This window comes from Apteryx rowi, unplaced genomic scaffold (genome assembly GCF_003343035.1).
Source record: "Apteryx rowi isolate R43461 unplaced genomic scaffold, aptRow1 scaffold_47, whole genome shotgun sequence".
NCBI classification, from domain to species: Eukaryota; Metazoa; Chordata; class Aves; order Apterygiformes; family Apterygidae; genus Apteryx; species Apteryx rowi.
The window spans coordinates 303,814-319,525 of record NW_020450727.1 but is presented as its reverse complement, the minus strand read 5'-3'; the positions used below and the strand labels follow the sequence as shown (position 1 = coordinate 319,525).

General features: G+C 38.1%; 1 protein-coding gene across 1 annotated transcript in view; it reads right to left on the bottom strand.

Moving 5' to 3' along the window:
• The window catches only part of DPP4 (dipeptidyl peptidase 4), a gene marked incomplete at its 5' end in the record, with an annotated part of 42,095 nt that overhangs the window by 11,627 nt on the left and 14,756 nt on the right, over positions 1–15,712 (bottom strand). Inside the window, 11 exons of the mRNA XM_026077941.1 lie at positions 360–554; positions 3,133–3,202; positions 5,246–5,344; positions 5,848–5,895; positions 7,176–7,300; positions 7,749–7,802; positions 7,997–8,064; positions 8,194–8,298; positions 10,903–10,947; positions 11,101–11,236; positions 15,560–15,663. Coding sequence (XP_025933726.1) covers positions 360–554; positions 3,133–3,202; positions 5,246–5,344; positions 5,848–5,895; positions 7,176–7,300; positions 7,749–7,802; positions 7,997–8,064; positions 8,194–8,298; positions 10,903–10,947; positions 11,101–11,236; positions 15,560–15,663 — 1,049 coding nt within the window. The remainder of the gene's footprint in view (positions 1–359; positions 555–3,132; positions 3,203–5,245; positions 5,345–5,847; positions 5,896–7,175; positions 7,301–7,748; positions 7,803–7,996; positions 8,065–8,193; positions 8,299–10,902; positions 10,948–11,100; positions 11,237–15,559; positions 15,664–15,712) is intronic.

Here is a 15,712-nt window from a genome sequence, read left to right as displayed (position 1 = left end):
AAAAAAAAAGATTCTGAAACACCACCAAGCTATAAATGCTGAGTAGTTCAGCACATATAAATAACTCTCCGTCATGACAGAACCTTGCAGAAAAGTCTGGAGTAAAACGTTCAGCTACAAGTTCTTTGGTGGTCTGTCCTTTTGCCAATGTGCCAAAGCTATCTTCTCTATAGAAATAAGGCTACAGTAAATTTGTTATTAAAGCATTAATTCTTCTCTCTTTTTAAGCATAAAATAATTGTTGGCACATAAATGACACTCTTCGGCATATAATGTAGAATTTAGTTATGCTTTTGCCAGTAATTTTAAGATGACCATTCAAAACCTTCACCTTTGTTGACCATTTCACTGCACCTCACCTGGCTGCTGATATCTGATCTTCCACTTCATATGTTCCTAGTCTTCGGTTTATTGCATGCATAATTTCATCCCCCTGGTAGCCACTGCCTCTGCCATCGAAGCTAGCCACGATGATCTGTTCTGTGCTTGCAAGGTAAGTAGCCCAGTTGATCCGGAAGGCATAATCTACTTTCTGACTACAGGGTCCTGCATACCTGGGTGAAAAGTACCATAGGATTCAAGTATTCACTCTCCGCCTGTTCTCTCATCAAGTGTTTGAAGTACAGTTATTGCTGACAATTTTCGGCAAACACGGAAGGGCAAACTTTTAAACTAAACTGAGCAGACAAAAAAAGCGTCGCTAACTTACTCCAAACTGCGGCTTGCCTGCATATCAAAAGCAATACACTTTTGAAAATGCAACTGTCAATCAACAAAGCAGGCCAGATTTTATTTAGGAAAGTTACTGCTTTCTGCTGTAATAAGAAGCTATGAYGTTTTTAAATGGTTTATCAAAAATCCGAACCAAATTTCCTTTTTTGTTGCGTTGGCATGTTTAGTCAGTTGAGTTTTGATGTTCAATAAAAGGCCTACCAGAGTGAGAAATGAAAGAGTGGCTCCTATGGCTCTTCAATCCATTTTCCACAGTTTTGTAAGAGGGGGAAAACTACTAGGAATTCTCAATATCTACCTTTGTTTCTATATGCTATGGGTCCTGATACAGCTGAGGGAATTGCTGATATCAACATCACTGTGAAGCAAAGGCGATGCTGACAAAGGCCCAGGTAAGTCAAYAAAATAGAATCAAGACCAAAAAAGGGTTAACAAGCAAAGAGCACAGACTGCTCATTAAAAGGTTCAGCAGGCATATCAAAAATTATTACAGTGCCACCAAGTTACATTATATTAAGATGTATCTAACAACAACATTTGGAGGGAAAAACCAGTAACGGCTAACAGCTACTCTCCTTAGGGATTCAGCTTTTGGTTTAAAAAAAAAAAAAAAAAAGTTAACAATTTCTGTTTTAATGAATAGCTAAATTTTAGTAATTTCTGGTTAAGGGGAAACACATCAGCATGCACGGAAGTGTTTGAGCAACAGAACAGAGAGCATGTGCTCATGGTCTGGTCAATATGTCTTTTTTATGCTTATTAAACATCTTAGCTTGTTCTCGGAACAGAAAAAATTGCTTACCAAAGAAAAACATGTACTTCTCTAATAAAGATTAATTCAAAAGGGAAAAAAATTTTTTGCTGGTTTTCAGTAAGAAGAGGACGAAACTCATCAACTTTTCTACTGTTTCAGTCATGTGCAYTGTAGATCTGAGGTAACAGCCATCCCAGTCTTAAAGAATCTTTATGTAGATTCCAGTAGATGATGGATAAAATAACAGCATGCATATAATGCATAACAGAAGGTGGCCATTTGTTCACCTGAAGACCATACAAATAACTCTCATATCTTAGATTCAAGAGTTAGGCCTGCTCAGCCTCCTCCAAGGAGAATTAGGCCTTCAAAAACAACAACAGCTTCCCCTTCCCCCCAAATAATTTCCTGAAAAAATATCTTTTTCAGCTTTATAGCACAAGGATAAGCAAGCTCAGCTAAAATAAAACTTTGTATTAACTTATTTACTGGCTTTACTTTCTTGACCAGACATGGTCAACCACCTTTAATCTGATAGCTACACACTAAGATTGTCATTTGTCCAAGAGACAGAAGGTACCTAGGACATATTTTGAAGACTGTGGTGATGGGGAGCTCCAGAAGCAAGTCACAGGCCAGAGATGACAGTGGTTCCTGAGCTGCTCACTTTCTTACAGCGCTGCTGCACAACCAGCTTATAAAGTAAACAAGCCTCAAAGCCAAATCGACTCTGCAAGTCTGCACCCTCCAGCATCACGGCAGTTACTGATGAGAGCCTCCATACCAGCACGTTGTCACTCACCTCACAAACATTGGCACTGAGGCTGCACTGAACTTGTTTGAAAAGCACACTCAACTAGGAATACATGCTCAGGACCCTTCCTCCACACTGAACACCAGTGCCTACCAGGCAGTCAGCTCTTCCAGGATTTCACTTAATATTTTGAGACAGTGAGAAAAGACAAGATGACTTAAGTAGATGAGGAAGGGCTAATGTCTGATGTTTGAAACAAAGAGGGAAAATACCCCTTTGCTTTGCAGCATTGACAAAAATTTTAGTATTGTTTTCCTTCAGGAGAAAGACTTGGGGTGGAGGAAGATCTTAAAACTTGATGGTGATGGCCTTTGAGTCTTAAATTTATGGAAAAAATGCAACGAATGCAAGCCTGACCATGGAATATAGTTTGCCAAAACCAGTTGACAGAGATACCACAGAGAAAACATGACATCACACTTCAGCTTTCAGATACGTGGCTTAGTCAAGCTTTCATTCTGGAATGCAATTTCATTGACCATTGAAACTGCATTCCAGAATTGCAATCTCATTGCAATTTCAATTCCCAGTGAACTCTAAATCTGGAAAAAGAGGTAAGATAATGCTTACACCCGGATTTTTACATCAGATACACTCTGTATCTGCTTCACTGCCACAAGCAAAATACACTCTTGTTATGCATTACATCATTGTCTGGTACAGAAATCTATGACAAACTGGGATACACCTTGTTCTTTCATTGTCTCTTAAAACTACTTTAAGAAGTAATTAGAAAACATGCCAGTTTTGTGTCTCCTGATGTTATTAGGAGCATTTGAAGTAGATGAAAGTGATTATTAACACAACATTGCCATGTAACTCGAAGACTTACACATCAAGGAGCAGAGGGTACTTCTTTGATGAATCGAAATGGGGAGGCAAAATCATTTGATACCACAGGTCTAAAAATGAAAAGAGCTTGACTTAGTTCCAGTGAAATAACTCAACATGGATTGCAGTTCACATAAAGCATATTTGAGTCACGGCCTAATAACTAACAGTAATTTCATCTGAAAGATCCTAATACATATTGATAAATATTCCTACATGATCTAACAATTTTTTTTTAATCTTTTATAGCAAAGTTAACAGAAAGTCTGAAACTGGGAAGTCCAAAATAATAATAATGAAATTTGGGGACTCAACATGTTATCTTTTAGCATTCTCCAACATAAGCTTGCATGGAAAACTTGGTGAGTCTTTACAGTGATAAATCTGACACTAGTTCAAAAAAGTTTCTTTAGTCAAATTTCTCTCCCAGTCCTAAAACTAAATTCCAAATATCATGAACCTGCCAGGTAGGCTGTGCATAAGAGTTTGTAGTGTCCCAGAAACACATCCAATTATCTGTTATTTCTCAGGCAACAGTGATTCCCGTTCCATACATGTTATTCTGTCTACCAAAGTTGGCTGGAAGTTAGCCAAACACTTTAAATGCAGACCACAGATAAGATTTGCAAACCAACCAGCTTGATTGTTCACTCCAGAATTTTAAAAGAATGGATGCTGCAAAGGAAGAGTAAAACAATGCTGACAGCCTGCACTGAAGGAATGGCTGGAGTGCAAGTTTTACAGAAATTTGTCCAGGCATGAATATGCACCACATTAAAATAAAAATGTGCTAATCAGCACTGAAAAATTATGATTCTAAACTGAACATATGAATATATAATTTTTTCTCCCCCCCTCCCCCAACATCTGTGTACTGTATAATTATAGGAATGGATTTCTTCTTTGGCAAGTACATACATGAATTTGTAAGCAGACTTGAGACTTGAAGCAGGACTACGTAAATGGATTTACTTCTGTTTGTGGCATTAAAAATAGATTCCCCTTACCCAAAAGCTTTTGCCCTGAAGAGATGAAGTAGTAAGAACAAAGAGGAATAAAAAGATGAATACACAACTGATAGCACGAAGAACATCTTTAAACCTCCATCTTGCCTGGAAGATTTCATCTTTAGCCCTAGTAAAAATGTGACTAAAATAAAAGACAGAAAACACAAAGGTAAAGACAGTCATTATATAAATAAGATAAACAGTGGAAGGAGAGAGGCATCAAAAAGAACAGATAACAGTGGCAGAAGGAACTCAATACAGTCTGTAAAACATAATTTCATTAAGAATATTCATTCATTTTATCAAGAGCAAGTTTGTCATGAAGAGAAAGACTAATAGCAAAGACTGTAGCAAGAACAGTTCGGACAGGTATCAGGCCTACTACTGCTTGTCTACCTGATGTTCTTCAAGCTAGGAACACTTCAAGGAAGCTTCTGTACCCTGATGCACAAATTCAGATGAGCAGGGTTAGCAAAGCAGTAAGCAGCTGATTTACTAATACTTTGTTCTAGTTTGCCATTCAGAGATTTATGTAGTCTTTGAGCATAAACATACTTTTAAGAATGTGACTATTCAATAGGAATATTTCCATATAGAAAGTCACAGGTGGTCCTGTTGACGTGCAGCCTAAATGATTTTGCAAAGAAGTTTTTCCATTTATATTCTGTGCCCATTTATGGATAATAATTGTTTCTTTCTTCCAGTATCCCTGCCTGCTCACACAAGCCCAAAGGTAATTGTCCCTGTAAGTTAAGACCTATTTGACGAGCTGTGTGCCCCCCTCCTTCTCCTTCTCTGCCCCCCCTCCCCCCCAAATAGGTGGCAGTGGGGACCTCTTCTGTTTTACAGGTAACTAACAGAAAACAAAGGAGCTAATGCCTATCATCATGAAAACATTGAGATATCTCACTATGGAAAAGTGGAAATCTAATCTTAGATTAGAATGTTTTGGGATTTCAGAAAAAAATTCCTGCCTTGCCTCTAAGTGCTGAAAAACTGCAATAATCCCCACTAAACCATCCAACTCTTCTATCATGCTTTTAGCAGAAGACCTCAAAGCACTTGGGAAAATGGGGAGAGAAGGGTAAAACATGCTTTTAAACTTACCATATCCACCTACACTAATGGACCCAAATTTTTTTGAAGGCATTTGAATATCTTTCAATGAATTGTCCAGTTCAGTGTTATTTTCTAAGTTCCTGATGACTGAAAAAGAGTTGAGAAGAGTCGAAGATTAGAAACATTATCTTTGAATACGTTAATCTTTTTAAATAGGAACCAATTTAAAAATTCACTTTGAGGTGATGGCAACCTACACTGCACTCTAAGTTCACTGCATTCTTTGTTTTTCCTCATGTATTCAATATTAATGGTATAGCTTTCCCTTAATAATTTTTAAAGCTGGTTTCCACATTTTCCAAATAAATGCAATTTCACAAAAACTGAACAATTATCCAGCACACAAGACATACATTACTCACTGTTTTCTAGCAGAAAGTAAAATAATATTAAATAAAACATGAATAAGTGTACGCTGAGCTGCATAGTTTATCTGTCTGGTTAACTAAAATAAAATAACTGAAATTAAAGTTAGCCTTTAAAAATGWCATGCTTTAACTATTGTACTAAGCAATGAGAACAAAATTAAATTAAATTTACAGTGCAAGTTTCTGGCTTGACACAAGTGATATTTTAAGACAATCCCATACCATTATCATCGCTGCTTCTGTGCAAAGTAGACATGGGCAGTCCAGGACCTGTTAATAGAGAATAAAACCTTCATGTTTGCATGCTGTCTCACAACAAGACCCTTGAAGAGTAATTGGAAGTGGGTGAATCAAAAAGGTTCAGAATCARTTTCCATCTAGTCTGCACATACAGATTTTAAGTCAGCAGGGCCTGAACTTACAGGATTACATACAATATTCAAACTTTCTTTCAGACAAACTATTTGACTGTGAGGTACTGAAAAATTAAACTTCTGCTCTTTAACAAGGTCTACCAATCCGTTGTGGACCGTGGTTTGCAAATCATAAGCCTTCTTAGAGCAGTCACGGAGACTACAGCAGTCTTCAACAGACCACTTCTACAATCTGACAGAATGATTCCCTCTCTGGTGTCTGTCTTTCCAGCCCACAGATCATATAAGACCATGGCATCTTAAAAACAACATTTATTTCAAGTTTAGGAGAAATACCAGAGAATGCTACATTTTCCCCCCTCTGATGAGTTTAGCCTTTGCACTATCTAGCACAAACACTTACAGGTCAAAAGCTCAGAAAGCAATCCCAATGCTTTACATACGATTACATTCATTAGATTCTTTGAACAACGCTATCCAATATAATTTTATACCAACACATGGAAAACTTCTCTTTACCCAGCTTATTGCTTGCTTTGCTCCCAGGAGAGCCTCCAAATCCTTCTACAGATGACACAGCTCCCCATGCACAGCATATTCCCTCAAATAGTACATCTACGTGTAATGCTATATATATACGGGAACAGCATAGGAGAAAAACAAGTCTTCCTACATAACTTTACCAATGATTTCCAACCTGTTATGGTTGGAACAGAAACTTCTTTCCATTATCTGTCTCTGAAGTAAGTACATCATCTCCACTTGGTCACAAAACAATTGCAACAAAGGCAGTATCATTTGATGGATATGCTGTTACTGTTCATTCAACCTGCTCTGAAGTAGCAGCAGGCTACAACCATTTTTAGCACGTTGCAAATGGCATTTGATTACAAGAGCAGCTCCTGAGGAGGTTCAGACCTGCATATGAGAGGACTGTTTTGCCACCCCTCTGAGGTCCATTGATAGGTAGGGCAATCATTTTTATTTCTTGTAATTTTTGTCAAGGTGATTTTGAGCATAGTGGGGAGTACGTTTTTCTGCTGTCAATGCATATATCCAAAGATATCAACACATATCGTTGTTAGGCAGTGCATATCAGGATCTTGAGGAAGTGAACTTCCTCACCCAGCTAAACAGCGAGTCATGTTTATGTCAATTAACTTGGGATATACTCACCATAACAATCTAGCTGATAATACTGTGCATCTTCGCTGAAGGACACAGAATAATACTGGCATCTTTCTTTATTCAGAGCACAGCTAACACATTTAGTAGAACTTGGACCGCTTTCCAAGAGCACTCTGCAAAGTGGACGAGTTTCATTTCAGAGATGAATTTTTTTTTTTTTTAAACTATGCTGAACAAATGTATGCTTTTTTAAAAAATAAGATGACCAAATGAAATAAGATAAAATTCAGGAGTAGAATCCTTATTGATTGAAATAGCCAAGAAAACAGACTTTAAACTTTTGAATTCAATTAATACAGGAATTATTATCACAGTGAAAAAAAAACACTAGAGGTTTTGTTTTGGGAGCTGGTTCTTTCTTCTCACCCACTATTTCATTTTATCAACTGAATTCATAGAAAAATATTTCACTTATTTTCACAGCTCATAGTCCTAAACTGTTTTTAATTAAATATCCCATATCGGACTCCATGTTGGACTTCGAGCATCCTAATCTTACTTTCCAATACTTTCTTTTTTGGTAACAAATATTTTACTCATAATGCATAACAAACATCTTACTTATAAAGGTTTCTTCCTCCTGGCATTCCACCATTTTCATTGCTGACGTAGTATCTATAAAAGCAAAACATATTGGTTATGTTAAGATATTTACAGTACATTACACTATTTAAAGGATTATCTTACATGTTCAGATGAGATTTTTAATAAGTTAAATGACACCCTTTCCCCCTACTGCCCCCCTGTCTGCTTAGGCTCTTATTACAAGTCCTCCTGACAAAAACCAATAGCTTAATTACAATACTTACAAAAAATTACTGGTTACAGCTGCTATGCTGATTACTTCCCATCTTCCTTCAGTAATAGCTATTGGAGCCTGAAAAAAAAAAAGAGAAAGAAAAAATAAAAAAATAAGCAAGGCAAAAAGAAAAACTAGAATGCGAAACTCCATGCTGACCAGGAGAAATACAAGTCAGCACTGACTGTCCTACAACTTACTACTTACCTGTGAGCCATTTATATAATGGATGTGCTTGTAACCCACTGCATTGCTGAAGACTTTGTAGTAAGAAGTATTGTCGGGTGCAAAGTAAGGGACAGATGGCTGAAACTTGAACACAAAAGAGTCTATTAAAGCAAACAACCAAATTCCAAACCAAAATGGTAAATTTGGGTTTTAATAGCAGAACATAAGTTTCAATACTTCAACCAATGCATCATTAAACATACTGCAAAGTATTCTGTCTGATGATTTAGCAGCTAGAACCTGTAGCCACTACAATAAAAGTAACTGTATTTAAAATACTTCATTGCTCCTTAAGCAGCAGATTTTCCTGAGTATTAGTATTCTGGTAATGATGCATGTCCTCTTCCACCTCTCTTGAATTTGAAGGCCTACAGGTATGCCTAGTTTCCTCTCACTTTAGGAAACAGTACGCCCATCTACCTCTAAAGTCACTGTTTTATTTTGTTCCACTCTAACATCAAGGTGTAACCTTTAGCCATGTGAGTTCTGCAAAGACAGGTTTTCTTTGAATTTCCCTTTTAAAAACATATATTTTTGGAAAAAGTCCTTTGAATTCTGAATTATTTTTTAGTTTGACAGTGCAAAATTTCCCCCCTTTTTCAATGAAAACAAACTGCTAGCAAATTTTGCTAGTAAGTAGGTGATTTCAGAATGCCAGGGAATCCAAACTGGAATATTTTCATGAAGGAACTATCCATCTATCAATTGGGACTGATGGAAATGAACGTATTCCTCCTACTGACTGTCTTTTGCATGTGTTCTCATGGTATAGAGAAAAACAGAGGAAAGAAATCAATCCAAATGAAAGAAGAGATTTTTCTGTGATACATGTCCAAAACATCTAAACAACAATTAGCCAATTCACACAATGCAACGTCTCTGAGACGACACCCATTTCTGAAATGAAAAAAACATTCTGAGCAGAAGGAGAAAGTTCCTCACCTTCAGCAAGCAATGACCAACTTGAGTCCCCCTAGTCCATGTGCTCCTGATAACCACTGCTTCTTCCATAGTAATATTTTTGCATAAAACAACGTGGCAAATATTTTGCTAGCCTCTCCCCTATCAGTCTTGCTTCTTTCCAAGTGTGACTTTCCTTTAACCCAGCTGGAGAGCTCTAACTTGCTCACGACCTGGACGCCTTACACAGCAACACAGAGGCTGCAAAGTCCTGAACATTCTTAAATTCACTGCTACTTCCTCTCTATTTGGGGGTGAGGACTATAGATATATGCACACATGCACACGGTTACATCTATAACTTGTATGTGTATATATACAATTGTTTATACGCACATACACAAGTATCCCTGCTCAGTCAAGTGTCATTTTATCCATAAGCAGACGAGAACAACAGAAAGGAATAAAGATACTACTCCCTCCCCTTCAATCCTCACTATTTTCCACTCTCTTTTCAGATCCAAGACTTAGACACTGAGATTGCCTTTATCTTCCAACAGCTCCTAAAATGTGGGTTGTCTCTTTAAAAGAAACAGAAAACCCAACAACCTAGTTTAATGGCACAGACTCGCATTTTGCCCTCTCATTTTGCACAACTGTTTACAAAGTCTGCAGCTTGATCATCACATTGTCTAATTGTGAAGCCTTTGCTGCAGAGAAGCAAAATGTGTCAGCGTTAAGGCCTTCCTTTCCATATCAAATTTGACAGCAGGTGGGTTGATCTCTCATCTTCATACTGCGGATGATTTCATCCCTGCTGTTGCCTCCCTCTTTGCATTTCTTTAAACTTTCATTTTTGACTTCAAAAGTGAATTAGTGACTAAAGCATAATCAGCGTGTGGAAAATGCGGGAGTGGAAAGTGTACTCTGTGTTCTCATCAAAAACTCTGAAACTCACTTCTCCCTCCAAGTCTGAACTTTTGAATCTCTGCTTCGCTTCCCCCAGATCTTCTGTGTAGTTCATTAGGTGCCTACTCCCTACCATGTACGAAGGGACTGAAAGGCACTTTGGAAAACATCATCCAGGGAGCAGTGATTGGTTTGGTAGAGTGTATGAAAATTTTCACCTGGTCAGTTACATGCATCTTGTCCCCAGTTCCCTCCAATGGGTATTTTGGATGGGGGGGAAAAAAAAGAAAAACAAACACAAAACCAGGAGAACTTGGGATGTTTTTCTGCAACCTGAATTGCTAAAACAGACTTTTGTCCCCTACACACCTCCTCGAATTTAATTCAAAAAGTTCTAGGATACATTTCCTAATACATTTTATCCCCTGATCATTCTGGTGGTGGCAGAAACATTGGAGAGCAGCCAAATCAGCATAGCTGACAACTCCAATATAGACGGAAATCTGAATCCTAGCTCCCGCACTCCCCTACCTATCGCTACCAAAGCAATAGGTTAGAATTAAAAAAGGAGTCTGGAAGGAGCTCTCTGCTTTCAGGTGAGCCRAACATGACATGCAGGTCGGAGGGCAGTTACATACAGCTCCAAGCCGTGCCCCACTACCAGCCTGAGCCGGGGCGTTCAGAACCACAAACCCACAAAAGCGTAAAAAGCGTGTGTGAGTCCCATTTGAGATCATATTTTATATATCCAAAACACAACTAAGGAATGGATCATATCTGCACATAAGATCATTACAACAGGTAAGAAGCTCATAAGAAAGCGTCTTAACTATCACAGTGTTATTTACCACGTGGCAGTTTTAGGAACTGAACACTCACTGTGCCAATCCAGCCAGTTCTACTTTCTTCCGTACGTTGTTTTTCCTGAGAAAGAAAAAACAAACAATCCCACAAGAATTATGTTTATTTTATACCAGTCTGTGTTTCTACAAAGATAAATACAGGGAGGTACTAGAGTAGTACCTTCCTAGGCTCATTTATTCAGCATTGTGACTCTGCCAAGCTCATTTTTCTCACCTTTGGACATGTCCAATTTCCAGTGGCTCTTGCARAGTCACAGACTGTGAGGACTGAAAAATTCTGAATTCTTCTGAGCCACTGCAGACAGATCCTTTCATCTGTCACCCATGTTACAACACTCAAATAGTGATCCCTGAAAATAGCAAAAACTGTTAGATATTTAAAATTCTCTCTGTATTAATGTATCATGCAATAGTGTTCAGCAATTCACTGAATGAGGCTCATTCAGCTTTTTACATTTCAGTTGACTCTTCCAAAGACAAATATTGATGAAAATCTAATTATGCTATTTTTTTTGTCAATTGTTTTGCAGCTTGGTTATTTTCATTCATACAGTAAAGATTTAGATGGTTTGTGTATACCTACTTCCAGAAAGGCTACAATTAAATACTAACAGCCAGACCACTATCCTCTAACGTATGAAATAATAGCTACTCAGGACTGTGCCATGAATCTCATATTGTCTGCATCTAGAGGAAATTCTTCTTAATGTGAAGTTGAATGGGTCTTGTGTTTTGGAATTTTATCCTTTTCTCTCTATGAAGTTGGTAGCTTCTAAGCATTTGCTGAGTGATATACAACTTTGTTCAGTTTAGTATTTATTTCCATTGGTTAGAATGGAGGGAAAAACCATACCAAAAGCAAATATTACTATTTGAATATTTTACTTTCATCTTCAGAATGCTAACTAGTTAACATGATGAATCAAAATAGCTGAAAAAAATCTGAAAAAATATCATTTTCATGAATATTCTTGTATATTATTTTTAAAAAGGCACCACAYAAAAATTTAGTGGCTTTGTTTACCATTACGATCTGTTAGATGTACTCTTCTTATTTTAGATGTCTCCTATCTCCTAGAAGCCTTATGAACTAAAATAAAACAAACCTCCCCTCTAAGGCAAGTCTACATTTTTAACCGGAATTTGCACATTTGACTTAGTTCCAAGTTCATGTTCCCTTTTTCCCCAAAGTTAGTTAACAAAAATGTGTGGGAAGTTTTGTGATGAGACTGAATATCTTTGTGATCATAAAATGGGGGGGGGTGGCAGGCAGAAACAGAAGAAAACACTACAATTAGTGTGGATTGATTAAAAATACATGCCAACTGGTTACCAACCACTTTCAGGTTTATTTCTAGACTGCATTTTAGAAATCATGTTCCATAAAGGTCTATTTTTACATTCATGTTTGACTGGAAAGTTGGTAGGACATTTAATATTGCTGTTGTCACTGGTTTCAAACAGTATAATTAGACCAATAAAATTAAAAAAGCACTCTGAAGGGACTTGTTTGGAAAAAAAAAAAAGGAAAGAAAGAAACGAAACTGCTGTTCTTCATGTACATATAATAGTGGTATCCCTTGGTTTGCAAAAGGGGAATTAGCCCTACAGTTTTTGCTCCTTCAAAGTTAGAGAAGTTAATAATTCTAGAGACTACAGGTATCAGACAGGATGGACAGTACAAAAAAAAAAAGAGAGGATCATTTATAGCATAACATATATTTTAAAGTTATTATGGAAGCTAGAATGTCCCTTCAGTTTTCAATTGTAAAACCCCTAACACGTAAACAGAGTTGCAATTAATTCAAAGTATACATTAGAGCAGTCCTTCATTGCCCTTTCTCATTTTATGCTCAGGAAGGATATTCCTGCAATCATCTTTTAAAGTTCTCTATTCTGAAGACTTCTTATTTTTAGGACAGATCATTTCAGACAAGAAGCATCCACTGCCTTCATCCTCCTGTTAACCAAGAGGATACTCCTGTATCCCTGATGCCAAAAGTGGCGTTTAAATGCTGCATGGGTGTCATGCTGGTCATTCATGCAAAAAAGTTAACAGGTTTCGTCTACCATCTTAAGTGGCAAAATACTGCCATCCCAGATTTTGGCACCTTTCACAGAATCGCTGAGGTTGGAAGGGACCTCTGGAGATCATCTAGTCCAACCCCCCCTGCTCAAGCAGGGTCACCTAGAGCACATTGCACAGGATCGTGTCCAGGCGGGTTTTGAATATCTCCAGAGAAGGAGACTCCACCACCTCTCGGGGCAACCTGTTCCAGTGCTCTGTCACCCTCACAGTGAAAAAGTTTTTCCTCATGTTAAGATGGAAGTGTCTGTGTTTCAGTTTGTGCCCGTTGCCTYGCATCCTGTCGCTCGGCACCACTGAAAAGAGTCTGGTCCCATCCTCTCGACACCCTCCCTTCAGATACTTGTACACRTTGATAAGATCYCCTCTCAGCCTTCTCTTCTCCAGGCTAAACAGGCCCAGCTCTCTCAGTCTTTCCTCATAAGAGAGATGCTCCAGTCCCCTAATCATCTTTGTAGCCCTTCGCTGGACTCGCTCCAGTAGTGCCACATCCCTCTTGTACTGGGGAGCCAGTACAAGACATAGACAAATAGTAAAACTTTCCCTCTGACARAGAGACTGACAAACTATTTTTTCCATAGTTATTAATTGCTAAGGACCGTCTTCTTGCTTGGCTCTCAAGAGGGGGTGGCGTAGGAAGAGTTTCCCTGCATGGTTTTCACGTTGCAACTGAACGCCTCTCGTTCAGAGGACGCACCTGCTGTGGCACAGCATTCGCACCGTCCCCCCTCCTTGCGCTAGCTAGCAGAGCTGGCCAGCCAGCTGAGGAACCAGAAGCATGCTGCGCCCTCTGCAAACGCGGTGCTGCGGCTGTTGTGCATACTACCAGCTCTGGGTGGTGTTGCAAGAGGCAACTGTTCGCAGGTACAATCCCTCCTGGAAGTCCCACCGAGATGTGTGAGCTCAGGTATGCCTCCAACTTAGGGCTGTCTTTAAATTTAGTCTTACTCAGAATTTACCTCCAAGGAAGTCAAAATAGACTTTTCCACCATGAAAGTTAATATTTCCCATCATACAGCAGTGTATGATGCAAATATTCAATATTTTGCACTTCTTGGAGCAAAACTATACAACAACAACGTTGCCTTTTCCTATTCTTGTAATTTTGCTCTTGTGCAATTCCCTAAGACAAGCTCTGTGCACCTGAACACGCGCAGGACAAGGGAAGCATTACCTGCACCCTCCTGGAATGCTGCAATTTAACTAACGATTATTTAGACTAAAAGCCAGGGAAGGGTGAGGAGGAGGATGAGTAGGTTTAAACCCTCATGTTCATCATTCAAGACTTGATATATCTTTGTATAAATACAGATTCATACAGTGTTACATTCATTTAAAAATGGATTAAGTCCACATAAATCCAGCCTGTGTTATCCAGATAAGTACCAGGCTGGAAGGTGTATGAAAGTTATTCTCCCCAGGTTACAAAGCAGCATTGTTCTGCTTTCATTAGATGTTAGCAAAAGATGAAACATAACTTTAAGATGACAGATATCCCAACTAGAACTGAGGTAAACATAAAATGCTTATAATTCAGAGGTACTGAAATTCTGGAGAAAAAAAGGTGTACAGCAGCTATACGACATCAAGCTATTGCAGTATTACTGTAGAGCTAAAATAAAGAACAATATATAAAAACTTGTGGATCTTGGTTAATACAGAGATATTAGTCATGCTGTGTTGAGGGCTGAAATAGGATACCAGTTCTACTCCAACTGCAGCTTTTTGGCCAGCCAGTACAAAATGCTGTTTTATTCACTAGCTAACAAACCTGCTTTGCTTTTTCTGAAGATCATTAGTATAACCTGTTTTTCCATACCCATCATCTTTTTGTAAGGTGAAAACCTCTAAAAATTTCTACAATACTGTTAAAAACAAACAAACAAACAAACAAACAAACAAACCCCACCACCACCCACAAAAAAACACAGAGTTGGTATACCACATTCTGTGGCATGCATTTTAAATCAACTGAAATGCTCTTTACAAAATAGCCATACATTTATATCATATTGTACATTTCCAGTGGCATTTGTGAAATACAGTTTTCCATTTACTTTGAGACATGCTGCTTTCCACCATGCTTCCAAAGAATACAAACATTTTAAATATAAATCATAGGATAACCATGACACCTTGCCTTAGCAGGCTATATTACTTTCTACATCAAAACAAAATTGCAGGGAGCTTCCTTCCAATGAAATCGAATCTTCACTTACCATTAAGGGTTCTGTTTTGTTTTGTTTTTTTTTCTTTCCCAAAGTGAATCGGAATACATACATTATAATTTGATTATACCAAAACTTGCTCATATTAAAGTTGTGCTGTGAAATGACTTCACCATAGTTAGACTCCACTGAATGTGATGAGCCAAGAACTTGTCACTTTCTGAATATAACATACATGGAATATGCCATCTATATATAATCACTAGAAGGATAATCTCTGTGCAGATTTTCTCTGGTAAATCTTGTTGCTACCAGAGCCATGTGACTGGATAAAACAATATCCACTGAATACAGGGTGGTCGCACATAAAAGCTCCTCCTCTCTCACAAACAAGCAAGCATTTAACCAAAATTACTTACCCGGATTTTATTTCTGCTGGTGGAGAAATTTCAGTAGAATTAAAAGCAGGAAGTGACTGGGTATCCACAATAAAGAATTGCACAGTTGGATTTTTAGCTCCTGCCTAAAAATAAAATGTTTCATTGTCCTTTTGAAGAGAGAACATTCTTGTT